This window comes from Nannobrachium achirus (genome assembly GCF_963921795.1).
Source record: "Nannobrachium achirus genome assembly, chromosome: 15".
Lineage (NCBI taxonomy): Eukaryota > Metazoa > Chordata > Actinopteri > Myctophiformes > Myctophidae > Nannobrachium > Nannobrachium achirus.
This window is the reverse complement of record NC_137822.1, coordinates 688,419-702,122: the sequence shown is the minus strand read 5'-3', so window position 1 is coordinate 702,122 and position 13,704 is coordinate 688,419. Positions and strand designations below refer to the sequence as shown.

The window sequence follows — 13,704 nt, the reverse complement described above, 5'->3', positions numbered from 1 at the left end:
TGGGTAAAAAAAAAGGGACCAGCTTCCTCTCTCTTTCACTTTCACTGCTCAATCCTGCTTTTATGTAGAACATCACCAGTGCTGGCAGCGAGTCTATTTGGGGGAAAAGAAGGTGATTTGGTGCACAGTTCTATTGAGTTCAGAATGTGGGGCATCAATCAGGCCAGGCCTGCCACTTTCTTCAGAAGTGCACTCTGGTGCTGAGGGTTCATGGCCTCATAGGTGTCCAGCTGGAGGGAGAAGGTGGCGTTTCCGGACGTCAGCGTCCGCAGGACGGTGGAGTAGCCCTGGGGGAGGACGAGAAGATGTTCAGTGTCACGTTACATTTTAACCATTTTATGCTTTTAGCTCGAAAATTAGCAGATATACAAGACAAAAATAGATCTACAAGCTTGCAAACTTGTAGATTTGGCTATTTCTGGCGCAGGACACTGAAGCTCAACAAAGCACAATAAATCCGACAATAGAAAGTTTTAGGCAAAAATAAAATCACATTTATAGAGAGGTTTCCGCAGTGATTTCTTCTAACTAGGGATGGGACGATAATCGTTATTATCGTTTATCGTGATAAAAAAACACAATAATCGTATTGTGGAGATTTACATTTATCGTGAAATTATCCTCTGTCATGCACTGGGATCAATTCACCTTTTATTCGCCGAGCTGCATATCCGAGACCATTTATTTAAACCCTCAATAATTGGTAAAATGGACCTGGTAATAACGTACTTGATAGCCTTTTTTTCACTCTCTACCAAATCTCTTTGCCCAAAAATAGCCGATCTACAAGCTCACAACGTGTCGCGCTGTGAGCTTGTAGATCTGCTATTTTTTTGCCAAATGTTCCGCCCCAAGATAATGGATGTTGGGGACATTATGATTATCGCAATCGTGACATATAATTTCCATCCATACTCGATGTAACCCACCATCATCTCAGCTAGGGGGACGGTGGCCAGAAGCACTTTGTGGTCGTGGCGGCTCTGGATGTCCTTGACGGCCCCTCTGCGCTGAGCCAGGTCTCCCAGCACCGTGCTCAGATGCTCCTCTCGCACCGTCACCTCCAGGGACATCATGGGCTCCAGGATCTGTCCCCCCGCTTGCCTAAGAGCCTGCAGGCATGGATTCAAAGTTCTCAGTCGCAGAAAAAGCAAAAAGTTTAACCCTCAGGCATCTTTAAAATACAAAACAACCCTTTTTTTGTTAGCGCGGGTATGGCCAACTTCAGCGTCAATCTGCAACTTCTTTAGCTTGTTGGTAAAAGTTTGGGCCCATTCAATTACTCTACACCAGGGTTCCCCAATTAGTTTTCCCCAAGGGCCGAATTATGTCTAGGGTACCAAGCCGAGGGCCACAGCATTGCAGGGGGCGACGGCGGCGTTCCTGCTACTCCAGCGACAGTTCAGATATCGTCGTTGTCGGGTGAAAATCGTTTGTTTTGAATTTATATATTTTTTTAATTATTTAAATCTACAAGCACACAACGCCTTGCATCGCGAGGCGTTGTGTGCTTGTAGATCGGCTGTTTTCACTACTTTTGTGCAACGGCCTTGTATGATTTGCAAAAGAACGTACAAATTTGGAGATACGAGATTTCCAGCCGACAACGACGATATACTAGTGTTGTTGCTGCTCTTATACCACCATTATTACTGGGGTTGGTGGGGGCCAGACAGTAGCCCCCCGCGGGCCGCAAATGGCCGCCTATTGGGGAACCCTGCTCTACACTATACTATAAAGGATAATAATCTGCTTTAAGTAGCATGTGAGGGGTCAAACTAGGGGGTTTTAATTATTCTGAATCCATTGAAGCATTTGTTTTGCATGAAGAACATTCATGCAAATGAATCCTTAAAATCATCCATATATGGGCATAAAATGGATTGTATGATGTCAGACATCATAGGCCTATAATGATCTAAGGACGGAATTATTTTGCAACATCATTGTGATGTCAGAACAGGTCAGCTATATCCTTCTGCTGAGCTGGGATGAGGTGTCACGCACTGTGACGCATGATGATGAGGTGTCACGCACTGTGACGCATGATGATGAGGTGTCACACACTGTGACGATGAGGTGTCACACACTGTGACGCACGCACAGGATCTGGAGTTGTTTTTTTTGGCTCACAGCAAGCTTGTACATTTACTTTTGATAATTTTTGAAAAATCTTGAAAGTGGCAAAAAAATCAGATGGGGGTCTGCACTCTGCAGCCAAATACATATCATTTTGGGGGTCCTTGACATGAAACAGTCTGAGAACCACTGATTTAGAAGGCAATCGTAGAATCAGCCTCGGGTCGTAATGGGTTCAAAACAATTAAACTGAAGTGAAAGTGAAGACATGAAGTCAAAACAAAGTAAACAACATTTTTAAAAGATTCTACCTTGAGCATGCAGCGAGACACACAGGCAGACACCATGGCTGGAGATGTACCAGGTTCAATGCTCACTCTCTGGATCAACGTAGACACAGCCTGGACAGGGTAACCCAGTAATGGGCCTGAAAACGGCAAGCAGACACAACAATATTAATACCAAACATCACTGGTCAACAGCTTTGTAAAGGCAGCAGCGGGTAGAATTTTCTATAAAGGTTTTTTTTCGAGCTTGTAGATACTGCCATTACCTTTGTGTGACGCTGTAGTATGGATCTACTAGGATGTTAACGAAAAATATGACATAAAATATGGAGATAAGAGGTTTCGTGTGTGTATACCAGGGGTCAGCAACCTTTTTGATATTAAGTGCCATTTCATTTAGTCAGTGTGCCATGTCAACATTCATTTTAATGACACCCCATCAAAATTCGGACATATTTTCGATTGTCAAGACATTCTTATAACGATCATTAGAGTCAGAACAATAACCCACCTATCTCCGCGACTCCTTCCCCAGTCAAAGTTCATAATTTTAATGGATGTAGAATTATGTGCAGGATGTAATTTGCAGCAAATTGGGTGACTTTAATGTGATTGACACGTTTAAAACAATATTTGATTTTACAATATTAATCCTCACTCTCACACTTCTGCCAGTGTGCCAGTGATTACCCACCCTGTGCCAATGTTGACACTCCTGTGCTAATGTTGACGTGCCTAAGGTTGCCGACCCCTGGTGTATACAGACACATTATTTTTATTTTGCTACATTGTTCTACAGTTCCAGTGTAGGGATGGGATGATACACGGCATTATCGTTTATCGCAATAAAGAACATGCACGATAATCGCATCGTTATCGTCCTCCGTCATGCCCTGGGATCAATCAATTCACCTTTTATTTGCCGAGCTGCATATCTGGTACCACTTAAACCCTCTATAATTGGTAAAAGGTACTTATAATACTTGAGTAGTCTTTTTTTCACTCTCTATCAAATGTCTTTACCAAAAAATAGCCGATCTACAAGCTCACTGCGCTTGTAGATCGGCTATTTTTTGGCAAATGTTCAGCCACCAGGAAAATGGATTTTGATTATCGCGATAATATCGTAAATCGCCATTTATTCGTCCCATGATCCCTAGTGTGTGTATACATACACATTATTAGTATTTTGCTACATAGTGAGTTCCAGTGGTGTTACAGTATATTACCTTGGAGGTAGGAGCTGTGCACTCCGTTGGTCACGGCCTCTCTCAGCTCCGGGGACAGCAGCCCCTCCACCTCCTGGTGGAAGGAGGGCTCACAGAACGCCCCAGGGGAAGACCAGACGTCCCCCGTGGGACACAGAGACAGCTCTACCGTCACCATGTGTCTCCTGTCCCCAACCGTGCGGTCCAGCGTGTCTGCGTGGAGCAACATTAACTCTCAAATACCTGGAACGCGCCCGAGTCGCATTAGATTTGAACCACTTTAACCATTATTTTATGCTTTAACTATTGAAAAATCATGAAAATGTGTGCAAGTCTTTGAATATCCTTGACACGATCTTTGACCCGACTTCTAAATCCTTCTTCTAAATCAGTGGTTCTCAAACCTTTTCATCTCAAGGACCAAAAGTTACAAAAGTCTGCTTTGAAAAATATATATTGAAAAATGTGGACACATTTTCAAGATTTTTTCAAAAATAGCAGATCTACAAGCTCGCAGCGCGGCACTCGGTGCGCGCTGTGAGCTTGTATATCTGCTATTTTTCGATAGTTAAAGCAGTCAATAATTTTAGGCCTAAATGGGTTATCCCATTTAGAACGGGTGCACATTATTGAGTATCATTATTTTATCCCGACCCGATTCTATAAGTGTCTTTTGAATCCTTCTAAAAAAAATTTGGGAAAAAACCTATGTTTCTATGTCAGCAATCTGGCCAGCCATCGTCAAAGAAAAGGTCCTTTTCACTTAACTGGAGCTCAGTTGGTCTGTTCTTGAGAGACTACTATGTCTTTGGTTCTCAAACTTTTTCATGTGAAGGACCCCCAAAATGATATGTATTTGGACACGGACCCCCATCTCAAAATATTTAGTTCCAGGGACCCCCCAGAAGCAAAATTTGAGTCACAAAGGCTCGCTTTGAAAATACATATATTCAAAGATTTGCACACATTTTCATGACTTTTTCAAAAATAGCAGATCTACAAGCTCGCAGCGCGGCACTCGGTGCCGCGCTGTGAGCTTGTATATCTGCTATTTTTCACTGGTTAAAGCATTCCATAATTCTACGCCTAAAGGGTGAAATCATTACTAACCGCTACTTTTATATTGTACCTGGTGTACTAGATTGTTGTACCTAGGCCTGTCACAATGATTACATACTTGTCTTATCGCAATTATTTGAGATATTCGCAATTATTTTTGCATAATCAGCTTCTTTTTAATATTAGCCCCCTTTCCACTGCAAGGTGGAACCAGAACTTTCAGGAACCTGAACCTATTTTTGTGGTTCTGTTTTTGTTTCCATTGCACACGGCCCGGTTTCAGACGAGGTTCCTGGAACCTTTTTCAGTCCTGCTCCTGAAGTAGAACTAAACTTTAGTTCTGGGAACCTATGGGCGGAGCCAGCATTGCTGCTGCTCTTTTTTGGGACCTTCCTGGTTAGTTCTGGATATATGGAAACGTAAGCTGAACTTGGTCCCGGAACTTCACAGGTTCTTGAAAGTTCTTGGTTCTGGTTCTAGTTCTGGGTCGGCCCTACAGTGGAAATGGGGCTTTAGAAATAGCATATGTACAAGATAGTTTGTAGATCAGCTACTATTATTATTTGTTTTAAGCATAAAGTTATTAAATATATATATATATATATATATATATATATATATATATATATATATATATATATATATATATATATATATATCTTTTTTTTTTTAAGCCTAAAAGGCAAACAGAATTCTGATTCAAATGTTCCAATGTTCAATGCCAGGAACGGAATTATTTGTGTGACTGTGATAGTTAATCGTTAACTGGAATTGTGTAATCGTGACAGCCCTAGTTGTAGCCTGTAGTACGGTAGATGTGCGTTGTGTATAATAATGTTTCTGGTTGTACCTGTAGCAGATACACGTTGCAGTACAGTCTCTCTGTATGCCACCTGCAATGGACCAAGGTGGGTCTCGATGCCGTACTCTCGTCTGATGCGGTCGTGGATGATGTCGATGTGCAGCTCTCCCATTCCACACAGAATGGTCTGAGAATGGGTCACATTTAATGCACACTGGAGGTTTTTCATAACGCCTTTCAGCAGGGTTTTTTTTAATTCATTTTCAGTTTAAATCTATGTTATACAACGCAATTAATAAGATCAGTGAAACAATAACACAATTTACTGAGTCTGGTGTGTCAGTCAGAAAGATCGTAAATGCTATCGTTATATTTGTGAGTCCACTTCCCCAGTACGTTAAGTGAGGCCCTGGACATTTTCAGCCAAATAAACATGTTTTATCTATGCTCATGGTGTTAAAAATAGCTGAAATAATGAATTCTAAAATATGACAAATACATACATTTTGATTGATTCAAATGAAGAAAGATATGATGAACGTCTTGAACGTCAATAAAGCAGAATCTAATCATAATGATGGTATTACCTGTCCAGAGTCTGGGTCAATCCTGACTTTAAGGCTGGGGTCTTCTCTCTGAAGGCAGGTGAGAGCATGGTCCAGATCTGAGGGGTGGGACACACCATGTGAGTCAAGAAGAATAAGTCAGATCCATGTGGACCTGTGACTAGGCTGTCACAATTATTGCATAATCGTCTAATTACAATTGTTTTGTCATTATCGTTCCTATGTTAAAAAGTGTTCATATATTTTCAAACATTTCATAAGTAGTGGACATAGCAGATCTACAAGCTCACGCATTGTGAGCTTGTAGATCGGCTCTGCATGAGGCTAGCCGTCTATAAGGTCGGTTTGTATCCGTGTCTGTGTGTAAACATCATTCTGTGTGTGTTTGTCTGTCTGGAGATTTTTTAATTTTTTTATGAAATGTAGGTTTTATAATGGAAATCAGTCTCTGCACTTCTCATTCATGCTTACTCTGTCGCTCTCGACAAGAGCATCTAAAACATTTGAGAATCGTAAATTGTGGTGGCACTCAGATCAGATCAGGAAACCTTGCCCAAAGATGGAGTCACATGTCATCGATACGTCATGGATGACTGATGATGTCACATGCACGCGATCGCTGATATTCTTCCGGCTCCGCCGTTTCTGTCTCTTCCGGTTGCAACCCCTTACGTGAGCTAGATCTCCTGAGGCTGCGATGGCAAAGTCCAAGAACCACACGTCTCACAACCAATCTCGCAAGGCCCACAGGAACGGCATCAAGAAGCCCAGGGCCGAGCGCTACGAGTCGCTGCAGGGGGTGGACTCCAAGTTCCTGAGGAACATGCGCTACGCCAAGAAGCACAACAAGAAGGGCCTGAAGAAGGCAGCAAGGAAGGCAGCAGCAGTTGCACCAAAGACTGACTTCTCATCACCACCTTGCCCTCCCTAGTTCCACAGACTTCACCCTCAGGATAAAGCTATCGTCGCTGTTGGGTGGAAGCCTTGTTATGTCCAAAACAGTTAAGTTTCTACCTGATAGCAAACACTATAGTCAGGGACCCAGTCCCTGATAATGAGAGAGGACCTGTGATGTTCTGCCGTACTTTTTATTTCTGTTTTATCTATTAGTTTGGTCATTAAGGTCCACAGAATGAGAGGCCTGCTCTGCTGGAAACATCGCGAATAAAAGGTTATTGCCATTTGTATATTCACTGTCCCATCAACTTCACTATACAGGAAAATAATACAAAAAAGAAATGTGCTTTAAGTAGCATGTGAGGGGTCAAACTAGGGGTTCTTCATGATTCTGAATCCATTGCAAGCATTTGTATTGCATGAAAAACATTCTTTGGGCTAAATTATGGCCCCCCCAACATTGTAAAAAGTGATGAGTCATCGAAAAACATCTTCACTTTTCACAGTTTTGGGGGGCAGATATTTTGCCCTAGGAATGTTTTTCATGCAAAACAAATGCTTGCAATGGATTCAAAATCATGAAGAACCCCTGCTTTGACCCCTCACATGCTAGTTAAAGCACATTTATTTTTTGTATTCTTTTCCTGTATTGTGAAGTTGATGGGACAGTGAATATACAAATGGCCATAACTTTTTTTCGCGATGTTTCCGGCAGAGCAGGCCTGTCATTCTGTGGACCTTAATGACCAAACTAATAGATAAAACAGAAATAAAAAATCACACCCAATGTGAAGTGAGCGGTGGTCGTGCTTGCATAACATCTTCAGACTAGGATTTAGGTCTAGGATGTACAGGCTATGCTACACACACACATTTTGCTATGGCAAAACGCTGAGGAAAAAGGCTACAGACATACGACATATGACATCACTAGACAATCAGGATGTTACGCACACACATTTTACTATGGCAAAACGCTGAGGAAAAAGGCTACGGACACACACACAGCCACGTATAGGAGCGGTTTGCACTGCTCAAAAGTGCGGCAAGACATCACAGGTATCACCTTATTCCTTGAGCTTTTGGGCTTGTGGGTCCCTGAGCTTTGTTTAAAGAAAAAATCACACCAGACCTAGTGTGAAGTGAGCGGTGCTATTTATGTTATGATGTTATCAATCTATACATTTGTCAAATCTACATGTATGTGTCTGTGTACGTGTGTGTGTCTGTTTGTGCCAGTAGCCAATCACAGGCCACGGGCCATGTATGCCCGATTGCCCATAGCCAATCAGAAAGGGGCAAAGGATGACGTCATAATATCGAGGCATATATAAGGGCCACGAGAGGGTCTGCTATGCCTGTAGCCAATCAGATGGGCATAAATGGGCAAATATCTGATAAGCTTGAGGACTGGTGGATTGGTGAACTTCACATGACATTTTGGCCAACCAGACTATAAATGGGCCAATTTCCATGACTGGTCAAGTTTCACCTGACGTCATAATATCTACTATAAAATGGGAGAAGCGGGCACAAACCTATAGAAATTATTTTAAGGAATTGTGAATCAATCAAAAAGGCATTTAGCAACTATTACTTTGCTGAGACTTTCCCTGAAGATTATTTGTCAACAACGCTGCTGAGCAGATAGTCTGCAGTGAAGTGCGAGAGATCTGCTTTGTGGATTATTGGCCAGTCCTTCAGTGACTTTTGTGCCACTGGAACGGAATCCATCTTGATCTACGGTGTGAGAAATGTTACGCTGGGCGACACGTACGCGCGGAGCACCTCGAGGATGCCGAACAAGTTACGTTACTGTCGCAGTGGACCACAGGCTGTATCTATTCGGAGATGCCCGCTATCAAACTCAGATTGACGTCAACATCTTCAACACAGTGTCTTTGACATGGACCACATTGCCCCCAGTGACAAACGGAAGAGGAGAATGTCCCCCCGAGGTGCCACCCCCTTGCAGCAACCACACAGCTGTGCTGATAGAGGATGTTGTCTACCTCTGGGGGGGAAGTTCTTACCGCGATGTCTGGGGGGGAAGTTCTTACCGCGATGTGCTTTATGGATTAGAGGTGGAGACCCACAGATGGTTCACGCCCAGGGTATCTGGTGCTGTTCCCAAAGTGAGGGATCATCATGCGGCCTGTGTCTTGAGGAAGGCCATGTATGTCTGTGGAGGAATGTTCGTTGACTGGTCGATTAGAACCAGATTCTTGAATAATGCCACTTATAATGACATCTACAAGTTGGACACCACCACAATGGTCTGGGCCTTAATTAACACCAGAGGCGAACCACCATCTCTCATATGCCATCACTCTGCCACCATCATCGGAACAAAGATGTTTGTATTTGGGGGAATCATTGGAACAAACGAAATCAGAGTGTTTGACACAGAGACCAACTGCTGGCTGAGCACACCTTCTGCACAGCTGCACAGCGGACATCATGGAGTCTTCGCCTACAACGGTGAGCTGTACATATTTGGTAAAGTAGGCCTAACAGAGAACGATAAGAGGGGCGCTTACAATGACCTCTGGAAATTCAATCCAGAGACCTTCTCCTGGAAGAAGGTTGAGCCCAAAGGTAAAGGCCCGTTTCAGATAACTCAGATGTGCTGTGGCTTGGTGGGAGATCGTCTCGTCGTCTTTGGTGGTGGATGTATCTCTATGGATATCCATAGAGGAATGAACACATTCAATGACATCGTGCCCGATGACGTATACATCTTGGACTTGAGTCCAAGCCTGAAGACGTTATGCAAGCTAGCAGTTATTCAGTGCGGTGTGGAGTGGTCGGAATTACCGCATGACATCAGGTGGGAACTGGCAGCCATGACTGACAACAACAACACCAACAAAAACGATAAAAAAGGAAAAAGAAAGTGGCTAAAAAAATTGTTTCGTTTTTGGTCCTAGTGTTGATTTCATCAGCACCAGATTTTTTATCAGCATAAAAATAAATAGAAATGCACGTGGACCACCCATGTGACCCACCCACCCCCAACACTTTCCAGATTTCCGGTGTGGGGGGCCTGATCTAGAGGTCAAGAACCTGCTGCTTCATCTATTCTTCTGCATCGTCTCAAACCTTCTCCAAGTCGTTCCAGTTCGCAAGCGTCCGTGAACTCGGCCTCGTCCTCGGTGTCCTTGACCTGAGGCTTGAAGGCAGGGGCGTCACACCAAATTCTGGGCCCTGGGTACAAGGATTCACTGCGGGCCCCCCATGAATGTTAACTATTGAAAAACAGCAGATATACAAGCTCACAGCGCGGCACCGAGTGCCGCGCTGCGAGCTTGTAGATCTACTATTTTTGAAAAATCGTGAAAATGTGTTCCAAGAAACCTATGTTTCCATGTCAGTGATGCTCAAACCTTTTCATGTGAAGGACCCCCCCATCTCAGAATATTTAGTTCCAGGGACCCCCCAGAAGCAACATTTTTGTTACAAATGTTCACAAAAAAATACATATATTCAAAGATTTGCGCACATTTTCACGACTTTTCAAAAATAGCAGATCTACAAGCTTGCAGCGCGGCACTCGGTGCCGCGCTGTGAGCTTGTATATCTGCTATTTTTCAATAGCTAAAGTTACTAGGGCCCCTCCACCTTGGGCCCTAGTAACTCAGTCCCACTTTCCTACCCCTTGTGACGCCCCTGCTTGAAGGAGGTCCTGCCAGACCAGCAGGTCGCTGGTCTTCTGCTCCACCAGCTCCAGGAAGGACAGGACGTTGTCCTCTGTGATCCCGGCTGCCTGCAGCCTCTCTTCGATGGCCTGAAGGACAGGACGTTGTCCTCCGTGATCCCAGGCTGCCTGCAGCCTCTCTACCAGGAAGGACAGGACGTTGTCCTCTGTGATCCCGGCTGCCTGCAGCCTCTCTTCGATGGCCTGGCACTCGGGCTGGGCGATGTTGCTGAAGATGCCGTCTAGGGGTCGACCGATATGGGATTTTCATGTTCGATTTCGATATCGATAAGTCGTGATCAAAGAGGCCGATAACCGATATTATGAACCAATATGCATTTTAAGTAAAAAAGAATAAAAGAAAAAAATGTATCCCCCAATTTGAAATAGTGGTTAATTAATGCATATATTTTTCCCATCCTAAATGTCTAGAGAAAATCAGTAACCAAGATGCAAAAAATAAATAAATATATATCGATTTTTTTTCCAACTTTTTTTTTCGATATCGATATTTTGCGATATTAATAAATGTTATGAATATCGACTTCGATTATCGCCCGTTTCGATAATCGGTCGATCCCTAATGCCGTCCACTAGCGCCTGGCACTGCTCCATGATACTGTGTTGGTGTTGCTCAGCAGCTCGGACGTCCCTCGAATCTTCGCGTCCCACCTGCTTCTGGTTGTCCTCCGAGTCTGTACTTTATAAACTTGACCTTTCACTCTTCACACTTTTTCCCCCTCTACACCAAACTTCTTTCCTGAAAATAGCCGATCTACAAGCTCACAACGCCTCGCAGCACGAGGCGTTGTGAGCTTGTAGATCTGCTATTTTTGGCTAAAGTTCTCAGAATATAGATGCTAGGGTTTAAGTGGTTAGTATAAAAAAGGAGAATTGTTTTTTTCTCTCACTCAAAGATTTGGAGGACCCCCTGTAGTAAATGAGGACCCCTTAGGGGTCCCGGACCCCCTGTTGAAGACCCCTGCTCTAGGATTTTAACGATTCCTGTTCCTTGGCGATTCCCTCATAAGGGCCCCATTCCTGTAATTTAGGCCTAGAATTATTGAATGCTTTAACCAGTGAAAAATAGCAGATATACAAGCTCACAGCCGCGCTGCGAGCTTGTAGATCTGCTATTTTTGAAAAAGTCGTGAAAATGTGTGTAAATCTATGTATTTTCAAATCGAACGTTTGTAACTCAAAGTTTGCTTCTGGGTGGTCCCTGGAACAACATATTTTGAGATGGGTCTGTGGCCAAATACATATCATTTTGGGGGTCCTTCACATGAAAAGGTTTGAGAACCACTGACATAGTAGTCTCTCAAGAACAGACTAACTGAGCTCCATTTAAGTGAAAAGGACCTTTTCTTTGACGATGGCTGGCCAGATTGCTGACATAGAAACATAGGTTTTTCAAAAAATCTTAGAAGGGTTCAAAAGAAACTTATCAAATCAGGTCAAAATTCAAATTTTCAAGATTTTTTAAAAATAGCAGATCTACAAGCTCGCAGCGCGGCACTCGGTGCGAGGCGTTGTGTGCTTGTAGATCTGCCGTTTTCAATACTGTTGTGCGACAGCCTCGTATGATGAAGCAGGGATTTACTTTGCGAAGAAACTTACAAATTTGAAACTTGGAGATACAAGGTTTCTTCCCGACAGTGACGAGATTTACACCCCTGTATTATGTTGGTGTGCCCTTGCCTGGCTCCAGCCAATAGACCCGCCCACTCTCTGAGTGGACTGCTTGCGCAGAGTCTGAAATCAGGCTAGGTGTGCCCATGGATTCTTAGAATCTTGGGACATGAAAAGCGTGCCCATGCAGAAAAAAAGGTTGAGAAACACTGCTTTAGGTCACTAACCTGCCTGTTTGGCCATGGTGGGAGGCTCTAGAAACACTGCTTTAGGTCACTAACCTGCCTGTTTGGCCATGGTGGGAGGCTATAGAAACACTGCTTTAGGTCACTAACCTGCCTGTTTGGCCATGGTGGGAGGCTATAGAAACACTGCTTTAGGTCACTAACCTGCCTGTTTGGCCATGGTGGGAGGCTCTAGAAACACTGCTTTAGGTCACTAACCTGCCTGTTTGGCCATGGTGGGAGGCTCTAGAAACACTGCTTTAGGTCACCAACCTGCCTGTTTGGCCATGGTGGGAGGCTCTAGAAACACTGCTTTAGGTCACCAACCTGCCTGTTTGGCCATGGTGGGAGGCTCTAGAAACACTGCTTTAGGTCACCAACCTGCCTGTTTGGCCATGGTGGGAGGCTCTAGAAACACTGCTTTAGGTCACTAACCTGCCTGTTTGGCCATGGTGGGAGGCTCTAGAAACACTGCTTTAGGTCACTAACCTGCCTGTTTGGCCATGGTGGGAGGCTCTAGAAACACTGCTTTAGGTCACTAACCTGCCTGTTTGGCCATGGTGGGAGGCTCTAGAAACACTGCTTTAGGTCACTAACCTGCCTGTTTGGCCATGGTGGGAGGCTCTAGAAACACTGCTTTAGGTCACTAACCTGCCTGTTTGGCCATGGTGGGAGGCTCTAGAAACACTGCTTTAGGTCACCAACCTGCCTGTTTGGCCATGGTGGGAGGCTCTAGAAACACTGCTTTAGGTCACCAACCTGCCTGTTTGGCCATGGTGGGAGGCTCTAGAAACACTGCTTTAGGTCACCAACCTGCCTGTTTGGCCATGGTGGGAGGCTCTAGAAACACTGCTTTAGGTCACTAACCTGCCTGTTTGGCCATGGTGGGAGGCTATAGAAACACTGCTTTAGGTCACTAACCTGCCTGTTTGGCCATGGTGGGAGGCTCTAGAAACACTGCTTTAGGTCACCAACCTGCCTGTTTGGCCATGGTGGGAGGCTCTAGAAACACTGCTTTAGGTCACCAACCTGCCTGTTTGGCCATGGTGGGAGGCTCTAGAAACACTGCTTTAGGTCACCAACCTGCCTGTTTGGCCATGGTGGGAGGCTCTAGAAACACTGCTTTAGGTCACTAACCTGCCTGTTTGGCCATGGTGGGAGGCTCTAGAAACACTGCTTTAGGTCACCAACCTGCCTGTTTGGCCATGGTGGGAGGCTCTAGAAACACTGCTTTAGGTCACTAACCTGCCTGT

General features: G+C 44.3%; 2 protein-coding genes across 2 annotated transcripts in view; one reads left to right on the top strand and one right to left on the bottom strand.

Annotated features, from left to right (window-relative positions):
- Positions 1-42: 42 nt before the first annotated feature.
- The window catches only part of gfm2 (GTP dependent ribosome recycling factor mitochondrial 2), a 33,260-nt gene continuing 19,598 nt past the window's right edge, over positions 43-13,704 (bottom strand). Inside the window, exons 14-19 of the mRNA XM_080742691.1 lie at positions 6,023-6,099; positions 5,484-5,622; positions 3,596-3,787; positions 2,391-2,506; positions 930-1,112; positions 43-287 (exon numbers count right to left, since the gene is read on the bottom strand). Of these exons, the coding sequence (XP_080598817.1) occupies positions 159-287; positions 930-1,112; positions 2,391-2,506; positions 3,596-3,787; positions 5,484-5,622; positions 6,023-6,099 (836 nt within the window). The 3' untranslated portion in view covers positions 43-158. The remainder of the gene's footprint in view (positions 288-929; positions 1,113-2,390; positions 2,507-3,595; positions 3,788-5,483; positions 5,623-6,022; positions 6,100-13,704) is intronic.
- On the top strand, positions 6,699-6,932 carry LOC308298767 (large ribosomal subunit protein eL29-like; the record flags this gene model as incomplete). The annotated part of the gene is made up of 1 exon (XM_080742440.1): positions 6,699-6,932. One exon carries the CDS (start codon positions 6,699-6,701, stop codon positions 6,930-6,932), a length of 234 nt encoding a protein of 77 aa, XP_080598566.1.